The sequence below is a fragment of the Littorina saxatilis genome, linkage group LG15 (genome assembly GCF_037325665.1).
Source record: "Littorina saxatilis isolate snail1 linkage group LG15, US_GU_Lsax_2.0, whole genome shotgun sequence".
Lineage (NCBI taxonomy): Eukaryota > Metazoa > Mollusca > Gastropoda > Littorinimorpha > Littorinidae > Littorina > Littorina saxatilis.
The window spans coordinates 47,287,279-47,308,644 of NC_090259.1; the positions used below are offsets into that span (position 1 = coordinate 47,287,279).

The window sequence follows — 21,366 nt, forward strand, 5'->3', positions numbered from 1 at the left end:
AAACTTGACTAAATGTAACAAGTAGCGTAAGGCGAAAATACAACATTTAGTCAAGTAGCTGTCGAACTCACAGAATGAAACTGAACGCAATGCAACACTCGTAGCATCGTCAGTCCACCGCGCACGGCAAAGGCAGTGAAATTGACAAGAAGAGCGGGGTAGTACTTGCGCTGAGAAGGATAGCACGCTTTTCTGTACCTCTCTTCGTTTTAACTTTCTGAGCGTGTTTTTAATCCAAACATATCATATGTATATGTTTTTGGAATCAGGAACCGACAAGGAATAAGATGAAGGTGTTTTTAAATTGATTAGGACAATTTAATTTTGATAATAATTTTTATATTTTTAATTTTCAGAGCTTGTTTTTAATCCAAATATAACATATTTATATGTTTTTGGAATCAGACAATGATAAACAATAAGATGAACGTAAATTTGGATCGTTTTATAATTTTTTTTTTTTTTTACAATTTTCAGATTTTTAATGACTAAACTCACTCATTAGTTTTTAAGCCACCAAGCTGAAATGCAATACCAAACCCCGGCCTTCGTCAAAGATTACTTGACCAAAAGTTCAACCAATTTGGTTGAAAAATGAGAGCGTGACACTGAGTGCCGCCTCAACTTTCACGAAAAGCCGGATATGACGTCATCAAAGACATTTATTGAAAAAATGAAAAAAACGTATGGGGATTTCATACCCAGGAACTCTCATGTCAAATTTCATAAAGATCGGTCCAGTAGTTTAGTCTGAATCGCTCTACACACACACAGAGACAGACAGACACACACACACACACACACGCACATACACCACGACCCTCGTCTCGATTCCCCCCTCTACGTTAAAACATTTAGTCAAAACTTGACTAAATGTAAAAAGGACATTATGTGTTGCATCCAAAAACTATGTGATTAAAACATTATCAGAAAAGGAAGGGCAATGAAAATCCTAAAATCTCCAACTCGAGTCACTTCCTGCAGATACATGGAGAGTAAAGTCCAGTCAATCAGCCACCCTCTCGGCCGGATGTTTTGGGGAGAGGGGGGGGGGGGGGGGGGGAAACTAGAACAAAGACCTCTTTGTGGTCAGTCGGCTTTCTCAGGGCCAGCAAAGCTCGCCTCAGCAACACATGTGAAAATGATTAACTCGCTCGACCGGTACCGTAGGTTTGCTAAGGAATAGAGACGAACTCTTATCTGGCTGGCCAAAAATTGTCAGTTTAAAATGACCTACTTTCTCTGTTCAACGCACGGGCTATTCGTACTGTATCTCCTCTTGTGCACTTACAAGGCTCTTATGGAGAAAATAAGAGATACCAAAAAAGGTGTGTGTGTGTGTGTGTGTGTGCGAGTGTGTGTGCCCATAGTGTGTGCGCGCGCGTGCATGTGTGTGTGTGTGTGTGTGTATGTATGTTTGTGTGTCCCAGTGTGTGCACAGTGTGTGCCTGTGCGTGTGCCTGTGTGTACCGTTTGTGTGTCATTATATGTCAGTTATAATGTGTGTGTGCAGTGACGGTGTGAATGTGTGTGTGACGGTGTGTGTGTGTGTGTGTGTGTATGGTGTATGCCTGTGCAATGTGTGTGTGTGTGTATGTATATAATTATATATATAATATATATATATATATATATATATATATATATATATATATATATATGTGTGTGGGTGTGTGTGTGTGTGTGTGTGTGTGTGTGTGTGTGTGTGTGTGTGTGACCGTGCTGAGAGAGAAAGAGAGAGAGAGGAAGCCGATAATCGTCTGATTCTGCAGACTCGCCGAGAGGCGGCCGGGGTTTGGCACCAGGCTGATGAAAACGCAGAATAATCCATCAAAACAACACTCTAACATCAAGTTTTAGAAACCAGAAAAACGTATCGTAACTCCATAGGTTTTGTGGTGTTTTGCGCACTGCTGAAACGCGTTTAACACGACGTGAATCGCCGTGCGTTAACGTAGCGAAAACGTCCAAAACACAGACACCAAAACTCGATGTTTTACCGTGTTTTGCACCCTGCTAAAATCCCAGGGATTTTATTGCGTTACGGCAGTTTTTCTAACTTGATGTGAATCGCACAGGTATAATGCCACAAAATTCAGTTGATTAACTTCATGTTTCATGTTATATGCCACGTTATAGTGCCAAAACGTGACTTTTCGCCCAGTGTTTGCGGCTGCTCTCCACCGAGGCATTCTTTTCGGGCATACAGTGGTGACTTTTCTGTGTGAAAATCAAGCTGGTACTAGTGGTAGAATCGACACAATAACTTGTGACGTCACAGTGCACCGACGTCACAGTGCACCGAAAACCACGTGACCACTACTTGACCCCAGGCGACTTGTCTTGGTTAGCCCCGCAACACTAAATCTTCAGCGACAACAACAACAATTTTTTTTCAATTTTTAAAATATTTTTCCAGAGATGTTTGTAACATTTGGCATTCGATTTTCAAGTTTTTGGGGATATTTAAAAACCTTGGACTTTTCCGTTGCTTTTGGTTTTTTGTCCAACAGAGAGCCACAGATTTAGAATCAACGCTAGAGAGATAGGAAATGACGTAAAGATATATTTGACGTAAATTCAGTGACGCAAATTAACTTTATTCTTCAGAACTTTGACAATGACATTTACAAGTGAGCGGATCGGCATTGCACACTCAGAGGGTGGGTGGTACCTTGCCGTTCTGTAAAGCACCCCCCGACAAAACTGGCTTATCGGTATTTTAAAGATCAAGAGTATATTATTTGACAGCATTTGAAGTGTCATTCTTTAGAATAAATTACGCTGATTCACGTTATTTCCAGTTTGTTACTGTCTTGTTTAGTTGAAACGTGATCAACAAAAAGGGTCCCTGTCTGAGCGTTATGGTATTTAGCGGGTCACCTCGAATCAGTCAAAAAGCCATAATTATTAAAGTCTGACACAGTTTGTGCTTGCAATGACAATGGGACAGAGATTCTGATAATATACTCACTGCACTTTTTGTTGACACCGCACACGGTACCTCTCATGCAGAGGTCTGGGTTGTCTGTACAGTCCATGTTTAGGAACAGTTCTGAACATAGAAGGCATCGTTCATGTGTGTGTGTGAGTGTGTGTGTGTGTGTGTGTGTGTGGGCTTGTGCGTGCGTGTGTGCGTGCGTGCGTGTGTGTGTGCGTGCGTGTGTGTGTGTGTGTGTGTGTGTGAATCGGTATGTGTGTGTGTGTGTGTGTGTCTGTTTGAGTGTGTGTTTGTGTGTGTGTGTGCGTGTGTGCGTGCGTGCGTGTGTGTGTGCGTGCGTGTGTGTGTGTGTGTGTGTGAATCGGTATGTGTGTGTGTGTGTTTGTGTGTGTGTGTGTGTGTGGGTGTGTTTGCCTACGTGCTTGAGACAGAGAGAGAGAGAGAGAGAGAGAGAGAGAGAGAGAGAGAGAGAGAGAGAGAGAGAGAGAGACGCAATTGCAATTCTTTCTTTTACCTGAACTACAAAGGGTTATAGAATGGACAGAAAAATAGGGGGTAGAGGAAAAGAAGAATGGGGGAGGGGAAATACAGACATAGAGAAAATGTAAGTTTTACGCCCTCACGGCAAAGCCATTAGGGGCATGTTACACGGGAAAACCCGGCTTTGTATGAAAATAAAAAATAAAAATGCAGGGAGGGGGGGGGGGGATGTAGACAGCTGGCTGCCGGCTGCTAGAGGAGACCTGAAGTGGGCTAGGGACCGGGTTGGGTCGTTTTGGGTCAGTGCTGAAATGGTTACTTTATTGGCTGTTGGCCGAACGGACACCCGAGCTTCATATTTTTGCATGCATGTATTCGTGTTTCCAAGGCCTGAGGCTTTCGCTGTGACCCTGGGATCTTTATCGTGCGCATGCGTGCACACGGGGGTGTTCGGACACCGAGGAGAGTCTGCACAAAGTTGACTCTGGGACACACATCCCGCGCCGAACTTAGGGGTTGAACCCACGCTGATAGTAACAACCGGTTTTAAAGCCAGCGCCTCTACCGACTGGGCAAACCCCCCCCCCTCCCCCCCCCCAATTGGTTGGGGTCAAGAAGTCCCATAGAGGGCGGGGGGTATGGAGTAACACATAGTGTTTTGCTCAGAACATTCCCACCCAAGCAGAGCCGCGCTAGGGGTACGCATTACCGTAAAGCTGGCAGTCAGTGCTACCAAATGTCGTCTGTGTCTACCACACGGTGGTGACTTAATGTGGGTCTATGTAAGCAGATGCCAGCGCAAGCAATCTGATGCAGAGTCAGGAGGCGGTTTGGTACAAGAGAACCTTAGAGGCCACAGCTTCGGCCGTCTAAGGGATCTGTGTGTCTGGAGGCACATTTGGTTTCTGAGGATCAAGCGGAGCTGTTGCCTCTGCTCCCAAGTTCCCGTGTCTGGAGGCGTTTTTGGTATGGAAGCAAACCTGAAGGTTGGGGCCTCTGCCTTTCAGGATGTCAGGACTACACAATTTGTGTCTTGGGACACATTTAGCTGAAGATTCCAGAAGTGGATCTGTGCTATGCTGGGTCTGCTGCAAGCACACTAGAACCAGCTTGCAACAGTTGAGGTGAACAGATTGGTGACCAAGACCATCATCGGTTTCTCTCCGAGTGATGGGTGTGGGCGGAGAAAGTCTCCCAGACTGAGAGCATTCTCCCTTCTGTAGCGGATGAGACTAGACATCTCTTCCTTGAGAGTGTCACAACCTTCAAACACGTGTGTGAGGTGTTCAGTCTTGCCACACTGACAGACTACCTTGTCCCAGTAGATGCGGCTGCTGACCGTGCGCAAGCGACGCAACAGGCTCATGGGTCTCGGGGGGAGTGGGAGGTGGTGCCCTTTCCTATTGTAGGGGAGGTGTATCCATCCTCTCTCTTCACATGTTTGTGACAGTGTCTGCTCTCTTTCCTCTCTTTTTAGCTTGGCTAGCAGCAGTTTGGCTTCCTGGCAGGAGAGCCGAATGTCTGTCACTGGCATGGTTGACATAGCCGCTGCTTTTGCTGCTCTGTCCGCCATTTCATTTCCCCGGATTCCTGTGTGGGATGGCAGCCACATGAGGGAAAAGTCTGTTCCTTTTGTCATAATTTGGTGGGCTAAGAAATGAATTTCAGTTTGCATCTCTCCTCTGTTCTTGGTACCATATATATGCAAGTGCTTGCAACGAGGATTTTGAGTCCGTAAGGATGACCACCCCCAGAGGTGGGGTTGGCAGATCGTTTATCAGTGTGCAGGCCATGTAGATAGCAAATAACTCTGCAGAGAAGCTGCTGATCCCCTTGTTTAGATTGTATTTTCGTGTTATATCAAGTCCAGGAATCGACAAGGCACACCCAGCCTCCCCTGACTGCAGGATCGAACCATCTGTGAAGACCTGTAGGTGGCTTTTAAATCGTTGATCGATCTTTTCTTTTGCAACTGTGGCTAGCAGCAATGGGTCTTCTGCCTTTTTGAGGAAATACAGACATACAAACTGAGGCAGATAAATATAGGCACCTATAGGTGAGAGGGAAACAGAGAGGGAGACTAGGTGTGAAAAAACAGCTAGATGGTGACTTGAATTGAATTGAATTGAATTGAATTGAACTTTATTTAACAAGGATTAAGATTTAAGGCAACGCCTTTTCTTACAATCTGTCCTTGGGACACATAGACATACAATGAAAAAAATTAAATTAAAAATAAAATAAAAAATAAAAAATATAAAAAGTTAAAAACAAAAGGAGGTCGTAAAACCTAAACTCTTGATGATAAAGATGACGACGATGATGATAATTATGATGATGATGATGATGATGATGATGATGATGATGATGATGATGATGATGATGAGGCCTAAAAAAAAAATAGGTGTGGTTACGGTAACCCGACCTACCCTATTTTTAGGGGCCGACCCTATAACTTTTAATTACATTTGTAACAAACAAAACAAAAAAACAAAAAAAGGAAAAAAAAAAGGAAAAAAAAACCACCCCCGAGTGCAGAAAACGCAATGAAAGCGAAAGCGCTCGAGTCGCACACTTATTTCCCTGTCAAGTAGGTTTAATTTGTACACATTAGAAAACAAGAGGCGAAGCCATCAAGGCTCACGTAAGAAATCGACAAACAGTAACACAAACTCAATCACTCCGTCACACACACACACACACAGTACACACACACACACACACACACACACACACACACACACACACACACACACACACACACACACACACACACACACACAGAAAGAGCATAGGTGAAACTGTGCAAGAAAGCGAGACACTAGATCTAGATCTGTCTGTCTGCATGTAGCCTACTTACATGGACACGACTGCCAAATAGTCTCGGCCCGCTCAAAATAACAATCACCGAGACTTTCAGTAATTCCATCGCGTGACGTCCAACCCTCGTACGTCATAATGTGACGTCAATGTAATATGACGTCTTCAAATGTTAAAGTTTCTACCACAGACATACATACATACATACATACATACATACATACGCACGCACGCACAGACAGACAAAAGTTAGCATCGCATAGGCTACACTTCGTGAGCCAAAAAGGGCAAAGCCCATACGACTCACATGCTTGACCTTGACCTTTACATGACCTTGACCTTCAGGGTCAAGGTCAAATAACTAAACCTAGCAATGACATCATACACTAAGAACTGCTTTACACTTTTTTCCTACCAAAATACATGTGACCTTGACCCAAGGTCAAGGTCATCCAAGGTCATGCAACACAAAGCTGTTAATTCAAGACATAGGAAGTATAATGGTGCTTATTGGCTCTTTCTACCATGAGATATGGTCACTTTTAGTGGTTCACTACCTTATTTTGGTCACATTTCATAAGGGTCAAAGTGACCTTGACCTTGATCATATGTGACCAAATGTGTCTCATGATGAAAGCATAACATGTGCCCCACATAATTTTTAAGTTTGAAACAGTTATCTTCCATAGTTCAGGGTCAAGGTCACTTCAAAATATGTATACAATCCAACTTTAAAGGACCCTTGCGACCTTGACCTTGAAGCAAGGTCAACCAAACTGGTGTCCAAAGATAGGGCTTACATTGCCCTGTATAGCATACATAGCTAAGGTTGCCATTCTCGATAACTTCAGAAAAAAATGCGAAAATGTGAAAAATGGTCGTTTTTAAGAAAACAATTACGACCCCTGTGACCTTGAACTTGAAGTGAGGTCAAGTTGCCGCACATGTTTTTTTAGATCTTGTAACCATACACCATCAGGCCACATCAGGTGTTGATAGACTTAATAGTGTCCAAGAAATATCCAACGTTAAAGTTTTCCGGACGGACGGACGGACGCCGGGACGGACGGACGGACGGACGGACGACTCGGGTGAGTACATAGACTCACTTTTGCTTCGCATGTGAGTCAAAAAGTTTAAAAAAAAAAAAAAGTGATTGCCTACCTTCCTACCCTAGTTTTTTTGGCTATGTTACCGTAACCACACCTATTTTTTTTTGTTGGCCTGATAAGGCATGAAGAGCATACACAATCATGTGCTTATTCATAAAATCAAATGCATACTATGCAGTCAAAGGCACAGTACGCCTCCCGTAAACCATCACAGATACTGTCAGGCTTTTACACACATTACAAACACCCTTCCATTTGAACACTCACCGAACGGGAACATCCTAGGTGCCCTACGTAAAGAGCGAGCAATTTTCAAAGAATTAATTTTTCGGATTGAGACCATCTCAATCGGACCCATCCTGAACTCAGGTCAAAAATGAGTTACTTCCCTTCAACTGGCGATGATTGTGCGTTTTGGCGCTAGACCTAACTTTTAAAATCTAAATAATAAATTGACAGCTTGTTACACAAACATTCCTAAATCATAAAAGAATTCTTTTTTCATCAAGACAAGATCAGTACAATTCGAAGTTTTGAAAGTTTGAAAAAAAGAAAAGCCCGGAAGCAGGGTCACGCAAGGTCGTGGTTTTCGTAGCAGACGACGGTTTATAGGCAGTCAAAAGCCATCGCTCGAGTTCTTATGAACCACATTCGTTTGTTTCGTGAAAAGTCAGAGGTACAATAACGTGTTATTGCAGATAAGCTCACAGCGAGCCGCATTCAAATTACAAACTGACGACTGCATTGGGAAAAAGGGAAACTGGATCACACGGGTTCACGATGGCTCAGGGGTAAGATAAACCACGCAAAAATAAATTCTTTGAAAATTGCTCGCTCTTTACGTAGGGCACCTAGGATGTTCCCGTTTGGTGAGCGTTCAAATGGAAGGGTGTTTGTACTGTGTGTAAAAGCCTGACAGTATCTGTGATGGTTTACGGGAGGCTTACTGTGCCTTTAATTATGCATACAAGCTGGTAGCAATGAAGCATGTAGCAATAGTACAACACAACTATGTTCAGATTATAAAATGCACAGCATATTTTTGACATAATACTAAGTGTGGTAAATCGAAACACGTTAAACTACTGAGACATGAAGTGTTTTTAACACCTTTAAAAAAACTTGTTAATGACTTTAAGTGCTTGGTTGACGATGGAAGTGAATTCCAGACTGATGTACCCGAAAAAGCAAGACTGGTCTTATAAAGGTGAATTCGTGGAATCGGTAGGATCAAGTTGACAGACTCATATCTGTCGGTAGCTTTTTAAAATAATGATGTAATGTAAATCGGCACTTTACCGTAATACAATTTATGCATGAAAATGGCCTTGTTTAACTTAAGGTGTTACGAGTGTGTTCAAGTTGCGGTTCTTGCTAATGTTTATACTCACTGAGTTACTTGCCTTGATTGTGACGGCGAATACACACGGTCCAGTGTGCATTCGACAGGGGGTGCCCATTATGTACTGCTAGAACTAAGACACTTCTTGATTTCAGTAAATAGTTTCATTACATGTCAACTAGTTTGTTTTTAAATGATTTTTTAGAGATCGCCAAATGGTATTGTGTGAATAACATCATTCGGTCGATTGAACGCACGGCGCCGTCCTTATAGTAGCTCTCAGTCCATTCCTTCTTTCCGGTATGGAAACAGAACTGTTTCTGGCGAAAGAATCGGCGTTTTTAACTCGCCATATCTTCATATTCATTCGGACTAGAACAACGAAATATGACTTTCTTGAACAAATTATCCCGAGCCTTGCGACTCTGGTAGTCATTTTGTTACGCGAAGCGGCCTTTGGCAGGTACGACAGTTTTAGTCACCCAAGTGAATAGATCTAAAACGCACGTGGACGAGTTTTTCAATGGAGTATTTGAAGTCTGTGAATGTTGTGATTACACATTATTTCGGGGCACCCCTCAGTCTATACGTACAGACAGTACCATTGGACTGTGGGAGGTCGTACACTGCTAGCACTGGGACACGTACCCAAAAGCTACGGACACTCTTTTTATCAGCTGATGATACGAACACACTTGCATATTGGGACACTACTAATTGTGTATTTCAGTTATAATGCATCACGTTACCTGGTCAAACTCCGTCCCCAGTTGGAAATGTCCTCCCTGACCAAAACCCCGCTCCTACCATTCACAACAAGGAGGACATTTCCAACTGGAGACGGAGTTTCATGAAGATCTGTCCAGTAGTTGTCTCTGAATCGCACTACACTCACACAAACACACAGACAAGCACACAGACACACGCACATACACACACACACCTGGGTGAATCAGTTACTTTGTAAAAGGGTTTACTTAGAATTCAAAAGTCTAAATCGAGGACGCCGGCGAAGTGCCTTAGGCTGATCATAAGAATGCCAACCCCCCCCCCCCCCCCCCCCCCCCCCGAAAATAATCTGTCGTGAGATTCATTACACATTTTGTGCACAGGTTCCTGTTAGCAATGTGTACAAAGGTTGGGGGTTCCTGTACCGGTCCTCCCCCCCCCTCTCAATTTGCCCCCTGACCACAAACAGGCATCCTCTGTACCTCATAGGGGGCCTCGGCGTCGCATGGACCCATACCTCATAGATCAATTGGATATTGTTATAAAGGTGTTTGGGGAAAAGAACGGAATCAAGGTAATAATTTATTTCAAAACCAGGTGTTTTTTTGTGGCTAAGTGTCTGTTCTACGCGAACATTCTATAACTTGTTAATTTATTTAGGAGATTTCTATAGCGCATAACTAAAAGCACTATAATCTGTGTCCGAATAATGAACTGTGTCACTTGGTGTTGATGGTGCTGATGATTTGTCTGATGTGCATGTGGATAATGAAAATAGATGTGATGATGATGTTTTGCTTGTTGTTGATGATGTGTCTGATGTGCATGTGGATAATGAAATTAGATGTGATGATGTTTTGCTTGGTACTGAAGATGTGTCTGATGTGCATGTTGATAATGAAAATAGATGTGATGATGATGTTTTGCTTGTTGTTGATGATGTGTCTGATGTGCATGTGGATAATGAAATTAGATGTGATGATGTTTTGCTTGGTACTGAAGATGTGTCTGATGTGCATGTTGATAATGAAAATAGATGTGATGTTTTGCTTGGTGCTGATGATGTGTCTGATGTGCATGTGGATAATGAAAATAGATGTGATGTTTTGCTTGGTGCTGATGATGTGTCTGATGTGCATGTGGATAATGAAATTAGATGTGATGATGATGTTAGTATGGGTAGCGTTGACGTGGTTGATGCGTTCGACGCATATGGTAGTGATATGTCTGGAAGTGATTCCTTGAGTGATAGTGTGGATTTACTTAGTAGTAAAAATAATGTTCTTTCTTGTTTATCGTTGAACGTATGTGGAGTTATATCAAAATTGAAATTTCCTGATTTTGTAGAATTCATTGTGAAATAAGATGTAATTTGTCTTAGTGAAAGCAAGTTAGATGACGTAGACAAGGTTGATGTGCCAGGTTATGTAGCATTCTATAAAAATAGAGGTAAATTTAGAAGAAAATCAGGAGGTATCTTAGTTCTTATACGTGAATGCTTCGCAGATAGTATCACTGTTTTTGAAGAAAGAAAGCTTTCTCATAAGATAACGGAAGACGTAAAGATGTGGTATAGATTTTTGGATATTGAACTGTGTGAGAATGCCCTATTTTTTAAGTTGAGAAAGAAAGTGCTTGGTCGTGACACACTCTTTTGCGCTGTATATATTCCTCCTGAAGGCTCGCCTTATCTAAATAAAGATGTCTATAGTGAACTAGAGGAAGCATACATAAACTTTGGTGTGGAAAACGACTATGTTTGTTTTTTAGGGGATTTCAACTCTCGCACTGGGAATTTGAATGAAATTTTGTCCGATGATGATAAGTATGCAGAAGGTGTTGTAGATAATGGCTTTGATATCACGGATATTGGTGAGCGTGTTTCACAAGATAATAGAACAAACAACTTTGGATTTAAGTTAATTGACTTCTGTAGGACAACTGGTTTAATAATTGCTAACGGTAGAGCTGGTGATGATGCTAACCTTGGCAGATGTACTTGTAAAGATAAAAGTGTTGTTGACTATTGTATTCTGTCAAGCAATTTATTTGTTAAAGTTGAAACTTTTGCTGTTTTGGATTTTTGTGAAATGTACTCGGACGTTCATTGCCCGCTCGCCCTATCTTTCTTTAGGCGCGATGAGTCTGATAGAAACGATGAAAGTATTGATTGCGTGAATGACATGAGAAATCCAAATGAGAACTTAGAGCATATCGAAAATAATGTTGAATACACAAAACCAAATTGGAATGAAGGGAGTAAGTTAGCTTTCACAACCGCTTTAGAGGAAACTGATATTAGTGATATTGATACTCAATTAGCAAACATGTTGAGCTCTGTTATTAATGTGTCTGCAGAGGACATTGATAATGTAACTACTAATATATGTGACATTCTAAAGCGTTCTGCGGAAAAAATTGGAGTAATTAAGAAAAAGAATAAGATAAAACAAGTAAATAGTAAGAAACGAAAACCACACCAGCCTTGGTTCAATACAGTTTGTAAAGAAAAAAGGAAAATATTTGTACGTGCAAAAAACAAAGTTAAGCGTTTTAGAAATATTTTTTCTGAGCATGAAAAGAAGAATGCCTTTAAGGACTATAAAACAACAATAAAAAAAGAATGTAAGTTGTATCATAAAGAATTTGTGAAGAAACTAAGAAAAATGAAAACTTGCGATCCAAAGGCGTATTGGAATGAGCTAAATAAGAATAAGAATAATAACAAAAGTACTAAGTTTCCTTCTTGCTCAGCATTTTTAGAACACTTTACAAAGTTACAGGAATGTGACGAAGATGATGTGGATGAAGAAAGAGATCTGTTTGGTGATAATAGTTTAAATAATGAAGTTCTGAATGCACCCATTACAAAAGAGGAATTTATAAAATGTGTAAAAAAATTGAAAAACAACAAAGCGTGTGGTCAAGATAAAGTTATTAATGAGTATTTGAAAGCCTTTAACGAGGGGATGACTGATATTGTTGTTAAGTTGTTTAATGTTGTGTTACAGTCTGGTAATGTTCCTACTCAGTGGTCCATTGGCGAAATTATCCCGCTGTATAAAAATAAGGGTTCCCAAACAGACCCAACTAATTATAGAGGAATAACAATACTTAGCTGCTTTGGTAAACTATTCACTGCGATTTTAAATACCAGATTATCGACTTTCTTGGAACTTAATGATAAGTTAGGTCAAGAACAGACAGGATTTCGTGCTGGTTTTTCAACATTAGATCATATCTTTACTTTGCATTGTGTTATAAAAATTTTTCTCCAAAAGAAAAAGCGTTTGTATTGTGCATTTGTCGACTATGAGAAAGCGTTCGATAAAGTTCGGCGAGCACTTTTATGGGAGAAATTAGTTAGCTTTGATGTTAATGGACATTTTTTGAAAACTGTTAAAAATATGTATGATAAAGCAAAATCATGTATTAAAGTTAAAGGTGAATGTTCTGGTTATTTTCCTAGCATTTGTGGGGTCAGACAAGGAGAAATTTTGTCTCCCTTGTTTTTTGCTTTGTTTTTAAATGACCTAAAGCCGTATTTAGGGGAAACTAGTGATGGATTGACTTCTCTCTCTAGAGAAGCTGTTTCTCTTGGTATGGATGATGCTGATGTGAATGTAATGTTTCAACTGTTTGTATTATTGTACGCTGATGACACTGTGATTTGTGCTGAGTCTGAAACGAAATTGCAAGAATGCTTAGATAAAATGCATGCATACTGCTTGAAATGGAAACTGAATATTAATGTTAAAAAAACGAAAGTCATTGTTTTTTCAAGGGGTAAAATAAGAATTATACCTAAATTTACGTATGATGATAAGCCAATTGAGGTAGTCCTTGATGTGATGTACTTAGGGTTACAGATTAATTATAATAATAAATTTTCGGTAGCACAAAAAAATTTGTATGACCGTGCGTCAAGGGCTATGTTTGCTCTTCTTCGCACATTATTATTATTATTATTATGAACATTTGTGCGCCTAATCTAAATATAGCCCTAGGCGCTTACAAAATATAAAATACATAATGAACATTATACGAAACACAAATCGACAAGGACTCATACACTTACAGACAGGCGCACAGCGAGAACGCGACGCACTCACTCATACCAACTACAGGCACATGCATTCTAGACGGAAAAACAGTCGTAAATAAATAAATAAAGTATTGGATACATAAAGTTTGTTGAGAGAAGAAGAATAGAGCTGGAAAGGGAAGAAGAAGGAGAAAGAAAGAGACAGATCAAGGACCAGCAGGAGAGGGTGATGTGTGGTCATTAACGGACTAGTGAGGGAAGAGGTGTGTTTTGAGTGAGGTTTTGAATGATTGCATAGATGTGGAGTGCCTGAGTGAATGCGGGAGTTGGTTCCAGATGGATGGGGCCTGGTAGGAGAAGGTGCGCTGGCCATATGTTTTGGTGCGTGCTGATGGTATCCTAAAAAGGCGGGTGTCTGCGGAGGATCTTAGGGAGCGAGAGGGGGAGTAGACATCAAGAAGGTCAGAAAGATAGCTAGGGGACGATAGATCAAAGTTTCTGAAGCAGAGTGTGGAGATCTTGAACTGAATCCTCTGTTGAACAGGCAGCCAGTGTAGGGTTTGAAGAAGAGGGGTGATGTGGTCATGCTTGGAAGAACGAAAGATGAGGCGGGCGGCATGATTCTGAACACGCTGAAGCTTTTCGATGATGTAGTTGGGAGAGCCAGATAGAATGGAATTGCAATAATCGAGTCGGGATAGGACAAAGGCGCAGAGCAGAGTTTTAGTGGCATCCTCAGTGAGGAGATGACGGATGGAGGAGATGCGGCGGATTTCAAAGAAGCAAGTGCGACAGACATTGGCAACATGCTGATGGAAGGACAGGGACTGGTCAAGAGTGACACCTAGGTTGCGGACAGCAGGAGAAAGAGCAATAGAAGAACCATTGAGATCGACAGACGAGGGAAGAGAAGGATGATTGAGATGTTTTTTAGGAGAGACAAGAATCATTTCGGTTTTCTCCTCATTAAGCTTCAGCTTATTCAGGTCCATCCACGCCTTGAGGTCGGTGATACAAGACTGGGTGGAGGCAATGAGGCGAGGGAGGTCAGAGATAGGTCCAGAGAGATAGAGTTGGTTGTCGTCGGAGAAGCTGTGGTGAGAGAGAACATTCTATAATTACAAAAAATTACACATGTAGACAACTCTCATTGCCCGTGGATATAAAGATTGATCTATTTGACAAAATGATTGTTCCGATTTTACTATATGGCTGTGAAATTTGGGGTTCAGGTTCTTGCGATTTAGCTACGAAGCTTCAGTTGCGTTTTTATAAGATAGTTTTCAAACTAAGAAAATCCACCCCTAATGCAATGGTTTTTGGCGAACTTGGAAAATATCCCTTAGATGTCAATATGAAATGTAGAATGCTCTGTTATTGGTATAAACTAATTGACCCAGTTAACAAAAACAAATTTTCAAGTGTTGCTTACAGATTTACCTATAGACTATATTCGCAAAAGATGTTTACTTCTGATTATCTGTCATGCATAGAAAAAACGTTAAGTGATATAGGTCTCTCTGGGCTTTGGATACAACAAGAATTTGTTTCTCAATATACATCTACTTGGTTTAAAGAAAAAGTAAAGCGGTGTTTATATGACCAGTATATTCACAATTGGTTCTCAGAAATGGATACAAAAGACATTTTTTGTAATTATAGAATGTTTAAAGATAGTTTTGTGTGTGAAGACTACATTAAATCCTTGACGTTCCAAAAAGTCGTTACACTCATGAAATTTAGAACTACAAATAACAACCTGCCAGTACAGAAAGAAAGATACCTTAATATACCTAGAGCGAATCGCATTTGCAGAAAATGTACATCAGAAGATATAGGAGATGAGTATCATTATTTGTTTGTTTGTGACTTTTTCAATGAAAAAAGAGCAGAACTTATTCCACCATTCTACTGGAAAAAACCAAATTCACTTAAATACAAAAAACTGTTTGTATCAAGAAATACGAAATTGTTGACGAAACTCTTGGAATTTATAAAATTAATTAGTAGCAATTTTTCATAGTGCTGGGATTTGTTAACCGTATTTTCGTTTTGTGTCCCCCATTGCCAGGAATCAATGTGTGTGTGTGTGTTTGCATTTTCTGTACTATAATATTTTGTGTTCACTGTTTGTGTACTTTTGTTTTCCAAATATTTATTTCATTTTTTCTTTTCTTATCCTCTATTTTTCTTTTTGTTTTCTTTTTTTTCTTTTTTGATCACTTGGTACTTTGTGCATTTTTGAATTTGCGAATATTGTTTATAATGCCCCTGGGTAATGAACAATAAAAACTTGACTTGACTTGACTAAAAACTTGACTTGAACTTGTTAACAAAGTTACTCGTACTAAGGTACTATGAAGCCAAACGCATAGGTCATCACCCTCCACCCCCCCTCCCTCCCTTAATACGTAAATTTTCACACTCACACAACCAAATGGACACAGAACTAACTGTGCGCATTCTTATGTTCAGCCTAGGGGGGGGGGGGGGGGTTACAAATGGGGGTCAAGGGGGCGAAGCCCCGTTGGTGGGGGTTGCAAGGGGGCTTCGCCTCCTTGAAGATTAAAGGCATATTAACTCGATGAATATACACGCTAATTGCTTTACCAACAGCTGGAGACATGCTAAATTAAGTTCCCTGCAAAATATTGTGGTCTAGGACCCCTTAAATGTTGAGATATTTGAATTTTTATTTTGATCTAGATCGTCCTATTTATAGATTTGCCAACAGAGGGAACGTTGACGCAAGGGAAATAACTCCGCGTCTTTGTTGACATCCTCACTTTTTCAGAGGCTAGAACAAGCTGTAATGCATGTATATGGTCCGCGCATTGCGACATATCGTCATTATATGGCCTTATGATGCATTTGACATCGATTGTGGGCAAACTACACTTTGTAAACACGGGAGCGCGTACATATGCCTTTAACGTTTTTACATTTAGTCAAGTTTTGACTAAATGTTTTAACATAGAGGGGGGAATCGAGACGAGGGTCGTGGTGTATGTGTGTCTGTGTGTGCGTGTGTGTGTGTAGAGCGATTCAGAGTAAACTACTGGACCGATCTTTATGAAATTTGACATGAGAGTTTCTGGGTATGATATCCCTGGACGTTTTTTTATTTTTTTCGATAAATGTCTTTGATGACGTCATATCCGGCTTTTTGTAAAAGTTGAGGCGGCACTGTCACACACTCATTTTTCAATCAAATTGATTGACATTTTGGCCAAGCAATCTTCGACAAAGGCCGGACTTCGATATTGCATTTCAGCTTGGTGGCTTAAAAATTAATTAATGACTTTGGTCATTAAAAATTTGAAAATTGTGATTATTAATTTCTTTTTATAAAACGATCCAAATTTACGTTTATCTTATTTTTCATCATTTTCTGATTCGAAAAACATATAAATATGTTATATTTAGATTAAAAACAAGCTCTGAAAATTAAAAATATAAAAATTATAATCAAAATCAAATTTCCAAAATCGATTTAAAAACAATTTCATCTTATTCCTTGTCGGTTCCTGATTCCAAAAACATATAGATATGATATGTTTGGATTAAAAACACGCTCAGAAAGTAAAAACGAAGAGAGGTACAGAAAAGCGTGCTATGCAGCACAGCGAAACCACTACCGCGCTAAACAGTCTCGTCAGTTTTACTGCGTTTTGCACGAGCGGCGAACTACGGTCATTGTGAAAAAAATGCAGTGCGTTCACTTTCATTCTGTGAGTTCCACAGCTTGACTAATTAAATGTAGTAATTTCGCCTTACGCGACTTGTTTTATGTTTCTGGAGGGAAAGGAAGCCTCTCCTTGAACGACAAAAAAGCGTTTTGGAGGTACATGGTTAAGCCAGGGAAGGGGGGGGGGGGGTTGCGCAACCCCTGTAACCCCTGGAGATAGATGGGGTGTGTCAGTGAAGACAGAGCTAGACGGTGTGAGGTAGAGAAGACAGAGCTAGCTGGTTTGATGCCGTGAAGACAGAGGTAGATGGGGTGTGGCAGTGAAGACAGAGCTAGATGGTGTGAGGCAGTGAAGACAGAGCTAGCTGGTTTGATGCCGTGAAGACAGAGGTAGATGGGGTGTGGCAGTGAAGACAGAGCTAGATGGTGTGAGGCAGTGAAGACAGAGCTAGCTGGTTTGATGCCGTGAAGACAGAGGTAGATGGGGTGTGGCAGTGAAGACAGAGCTAGATGGTGTGAGGCAGTGAAGACAGAGCTAGCTGGTTTGATGCCGTGAAGACAGAGGTAGATGGGGTGTGTCAGTGAAGACAGAGCTAGACGGTGTGAGGTAGAGAAGACAGAGCTAGCTGGTGCGTGTCAGTGAAGACAGAGAAAGATGATGTGTGGCAGTGAAGGCATAGCTAGATGGTGTGAGGTAGAGAAGACAGAGCTAGCTGGTGCGTGTCAGTGAAGACAGAGCTAGACGGTGTGAGGTAGAGAAGACAGAGCTAGACGGTGTGAGGTAGAGAAGACAGAGCTAGACGGTGTGAGGTAGAGAAGACAGAGCTAGACGGTGTGAGGTAGGGAAGACAGAGCTAGCTGGTGCGTGTCAGTGAAGACAGAGAAAGATGATGTGTGGCAGTGAAGGCATAGCTAGATGGTGTGAGGCAGTGTAGACAGAGCTAGATGGTGTTTGGCAGAGCTAGATGGTGTATGGAAGTGAAGAGAGAGCTAAATGGCGTATGGCATTGAAGACAGAGCTAGATGGTGTTTGGCAGAGCTAGATGGTGGAAGGCAATAAAGACAGAGCTATATAGATGGGGTGAGACAGTGAAGACAGAACTAGATGATGAAAAGCAGTGAAGACAACATCACTCACTACAGATGTCTTCCTCGCAGGTCAGGCCCGAGCTGCACATGCCACGCTTTCTTCCCTTGCAAGACTGGCCCAACAACAGCACTGAAACATGATAGACATCACAACAAACATGACTTTCGTCCCTTGCAAGACTGGCCCAACAACAGCACTGAAACATGATAGACATCACAACAAACATGACTTTCTTCCCTTGCAAGACTGGCCCAACAACAGCACTGAAACATGATAGACATCACAACAAACATGACTTTCTTCCCTTGCAAGACTGGCCCAACAACAGCACTGAAACATGATAGACATCACAACAAACATGACTTTCTTCCCTTATCCCTGTCGTGGAAGTTGACCGGTTGAACTGCTGAAGAAAAAAAGACAAGAAGGGCAAAGCCCATACGACTCACATGCTTGACCTTGACCTTTACATGACCTTGACCTTCAGGGTCAAGGTCAAATAACTAAACCTAGCAATGACATCATACACTAAGAACTGCTTTACACATTTTTCCTACCAAAATACATGTGACCTTGACCCAAGGTCAAGGTCATCCAAGGTCATGCAACACAAAGCTGTTAATTCAAGACATAGGAAGTACAATGGTGCTTATTGGCTCTTTCTACCATGAGATATGGTCACTTTTAGTGGTTCACTACCTTATTTTGGTCACATTTCATAAGGGTCAAAGTGACCTTGACCTTGATCATGTGACCAAATGTGTCTCATGATGAAAGCATAACATGTGCCCCACATAATTTTTAAGTTTGAAACAGTTATCTTCCATAGTTCAGGGTCAAGGTCACTTCAAAATATGTATACAATCCAACTTTGAAGAGCTCCTGTGACCTTGACCTTGAAGCAAGGTAAACCAAACTGGTATCAAAAGATGGGGCTTACTTTGCCCTATATATCATATATAGGTGAGGTATTCAATCTCAAAAACTTCAGAGAAAATGGGAAAAATGTGAAAAATAGCTGTTTTTTAGACAACATTCATGGCCCCTGCGACCTTGACCTTGAAGCAAGGTCAAGATGCTATGTATGTTTTTTGGGGCCTTGTCATCATACACCATCTTGCCAAATTTGGTACTGATAGACTGAATAGTGTCCAAGAAATATCCAACGTTAAAGTTTTCCGGACGGCCGGCCGGACGGACGGACGGACGGACGGACGGACGACTCGGGTGAGTACACAGACTCACTTTTGCTTCGCATGTGAGTCAAAAAGCAAAAGAACGCGGAGGCGTGATTAACCATTCAGTCAAGCGATTGCTCTGAAATACGCCGAGTTCTCACTAACTTTCCTTATTTAACAAAGGGAGGGAGAGGGAGAGAGAGAGAGAGAGAGAGAGAGAGAGAGAGAGAGAGAGAGAGAGAGAGAGAGAGAGAGAGAGAGAGAGAGAGAAAGAGAGAGAGAAAGAGAGAGAGAGAGAGAGAGAGAGAGAGAGAGAGAGAGAGAGACTTAGACTTAGACTTAGAACATTTTATTGACATAAAGGGTAAACATTTTAAGCCAAGGGTCTAATCTTACAACGTGCCCTTTACATTCACACTAACACATCCCCACGCATACAAACAACATAATATAATGAATTCATAAAGGCATAACATGTAAATGTACAGTAAATAAGCATAAGCACCACGGCCACACGAAGCACAACATCTAATTTCTTTCTTTCTTTCTTTCTTTATTTGGTGTTTAACGTCGTTTTCAACCACGAAGGTTATATCGCGACGACAACATCTAATATACGAAGTAAAACAATATGAGTACTACACTGCCGAACTAAAGTTAAGGGCCGGCCTCTGATTTGCGCAGCTTTCCGTTGTTATTTTTTATGCCAACACTGCATGACGAAAAAATGGCCAACTTGGGTTTTCCAGAAGCCTGTCTCACTGCTGCACGTGCCTGACCTTGTTTTGCTCGCATTGCAGTTCAGCAACACCGTTTTTAGGGGCAGTGAAAAGGTTGTCAAAACACGATAATTTCCTATAAAATTTGCTCGACTTTAGCTGAAGAAGCAGTATTGCAGTCGGTGTTTGGCATGGTGCACGAGCAAACCATGGCTATACTGAAAACTCCTCAACTAAAGTTACACAGGAATGGGTATTTAGGGGGCGCGCACCATAGCTCTGAGTAAGCATGCCTCCAAGAACGAAACTGACAACATTGGATCGAGGACGGGCGCTGGGATGGCTGCAGGACGGTGTGTCTGGCAGAGAAGTTTCCAGACGGCTAGGAGTGAGCCACTCTGTTATTCAGCGGCTCCACCAACGCTTCCAGACTACCGGAAGTGCTGTTGAGCGACCTCGGCCTGGGCGCCCAAGATGTACAGATCGATGCCTGTGTCCAGGAACATGACAGGTATGGAGGCGCTTCAGTTATGGTGTGGGTTGGCTTCCATCTGCACGGGAGGACCCCCCTGTACCGTATTAGAGGCAATCTTACCGGCGTGCGGTACAGGGATGAAATCGTGAGGCCTCAAATCATCCCTACACTGCAAGCCATGGGTGCCGGCGCTATGCTCCAAGACGATAACGCGACCCCTCATCACGCTAGGGTGGTCCAAGATGTTCTGCAGCGTCAGCAGATTGTGAGGATGAACTGGCCAGCCCGATCCCCCGACTTGGCGTCCATAGAACACCTCTGGGACATCATTGGGCGCCGGGTGAGGGACAATCCCCCCCCCCCCCCCACCTGCTGATGTGGACCAGCTCTTCCGATTCCTGCAGCAGGAGTGGACGGCAATCCCTCAACAGATGCTCCAGAACCATGTAAACTCAATGCGCTCACGGATCGGTGAATGCCTTGCAGCCCGGGGTGGCCACACCCGTTACTGAACTTAAACAAACAGACAGAACTTTCTTGCCACTTTTCGAAAGGAGGGTGGGGTACTTCCGACGGTTGCTGCGCAAATGAAATTTCTTTGTTGGTGATTTTGTTTACATGACTCGAACGGTTACATGTCGTATTAAAACATTTCAAGGGTTGAAGGTGTTGCTTTGATTTGTTGTGTTATGAGAGATGATTCTTCTTCTGGCCCTTAACTTTAGTTCGGCAGTGTTTATGCTATGC

The 21,366-nt window shown here is 41.8% G+C and overlaps 2 protein-coding genes across 2 annotated transcripts in view; both read right to left on the reverse strand.

Annotated features, from left to right (window-relative positions):
* LOC138949527 (DNA (cytosine-5)-methyltransferase 1-like) overlaps window positions 1-21,366 on the reverse strand; it is a 350,084-nt gene that overhangs the window by 39,947 nt on the left and 288,771 nt on the right. The gene's annotated exons all lie outside the window — the stretch shown is intronic.
* The window catches only part of LOC138948347 (multiple epidermal growth factor-like domains protein 10), a gene marked incomplete at its 5' end in the record, with an annotated part of 269,682 nt that overhangs the window by 1,934 nt on the left and 246,382 nt on the right, over window positions 1-21,366 (reverse strand). The window contains 2 exon segments of the mRNA XM_070319878.1: window positions 2,975-3,055; window positions 18,296-18,376. Of these exon segments, the coding sequence (XP_070175979.1) occupies window positions 2,975-3,055; window positions 18,296-18,376 (162 nt within the window).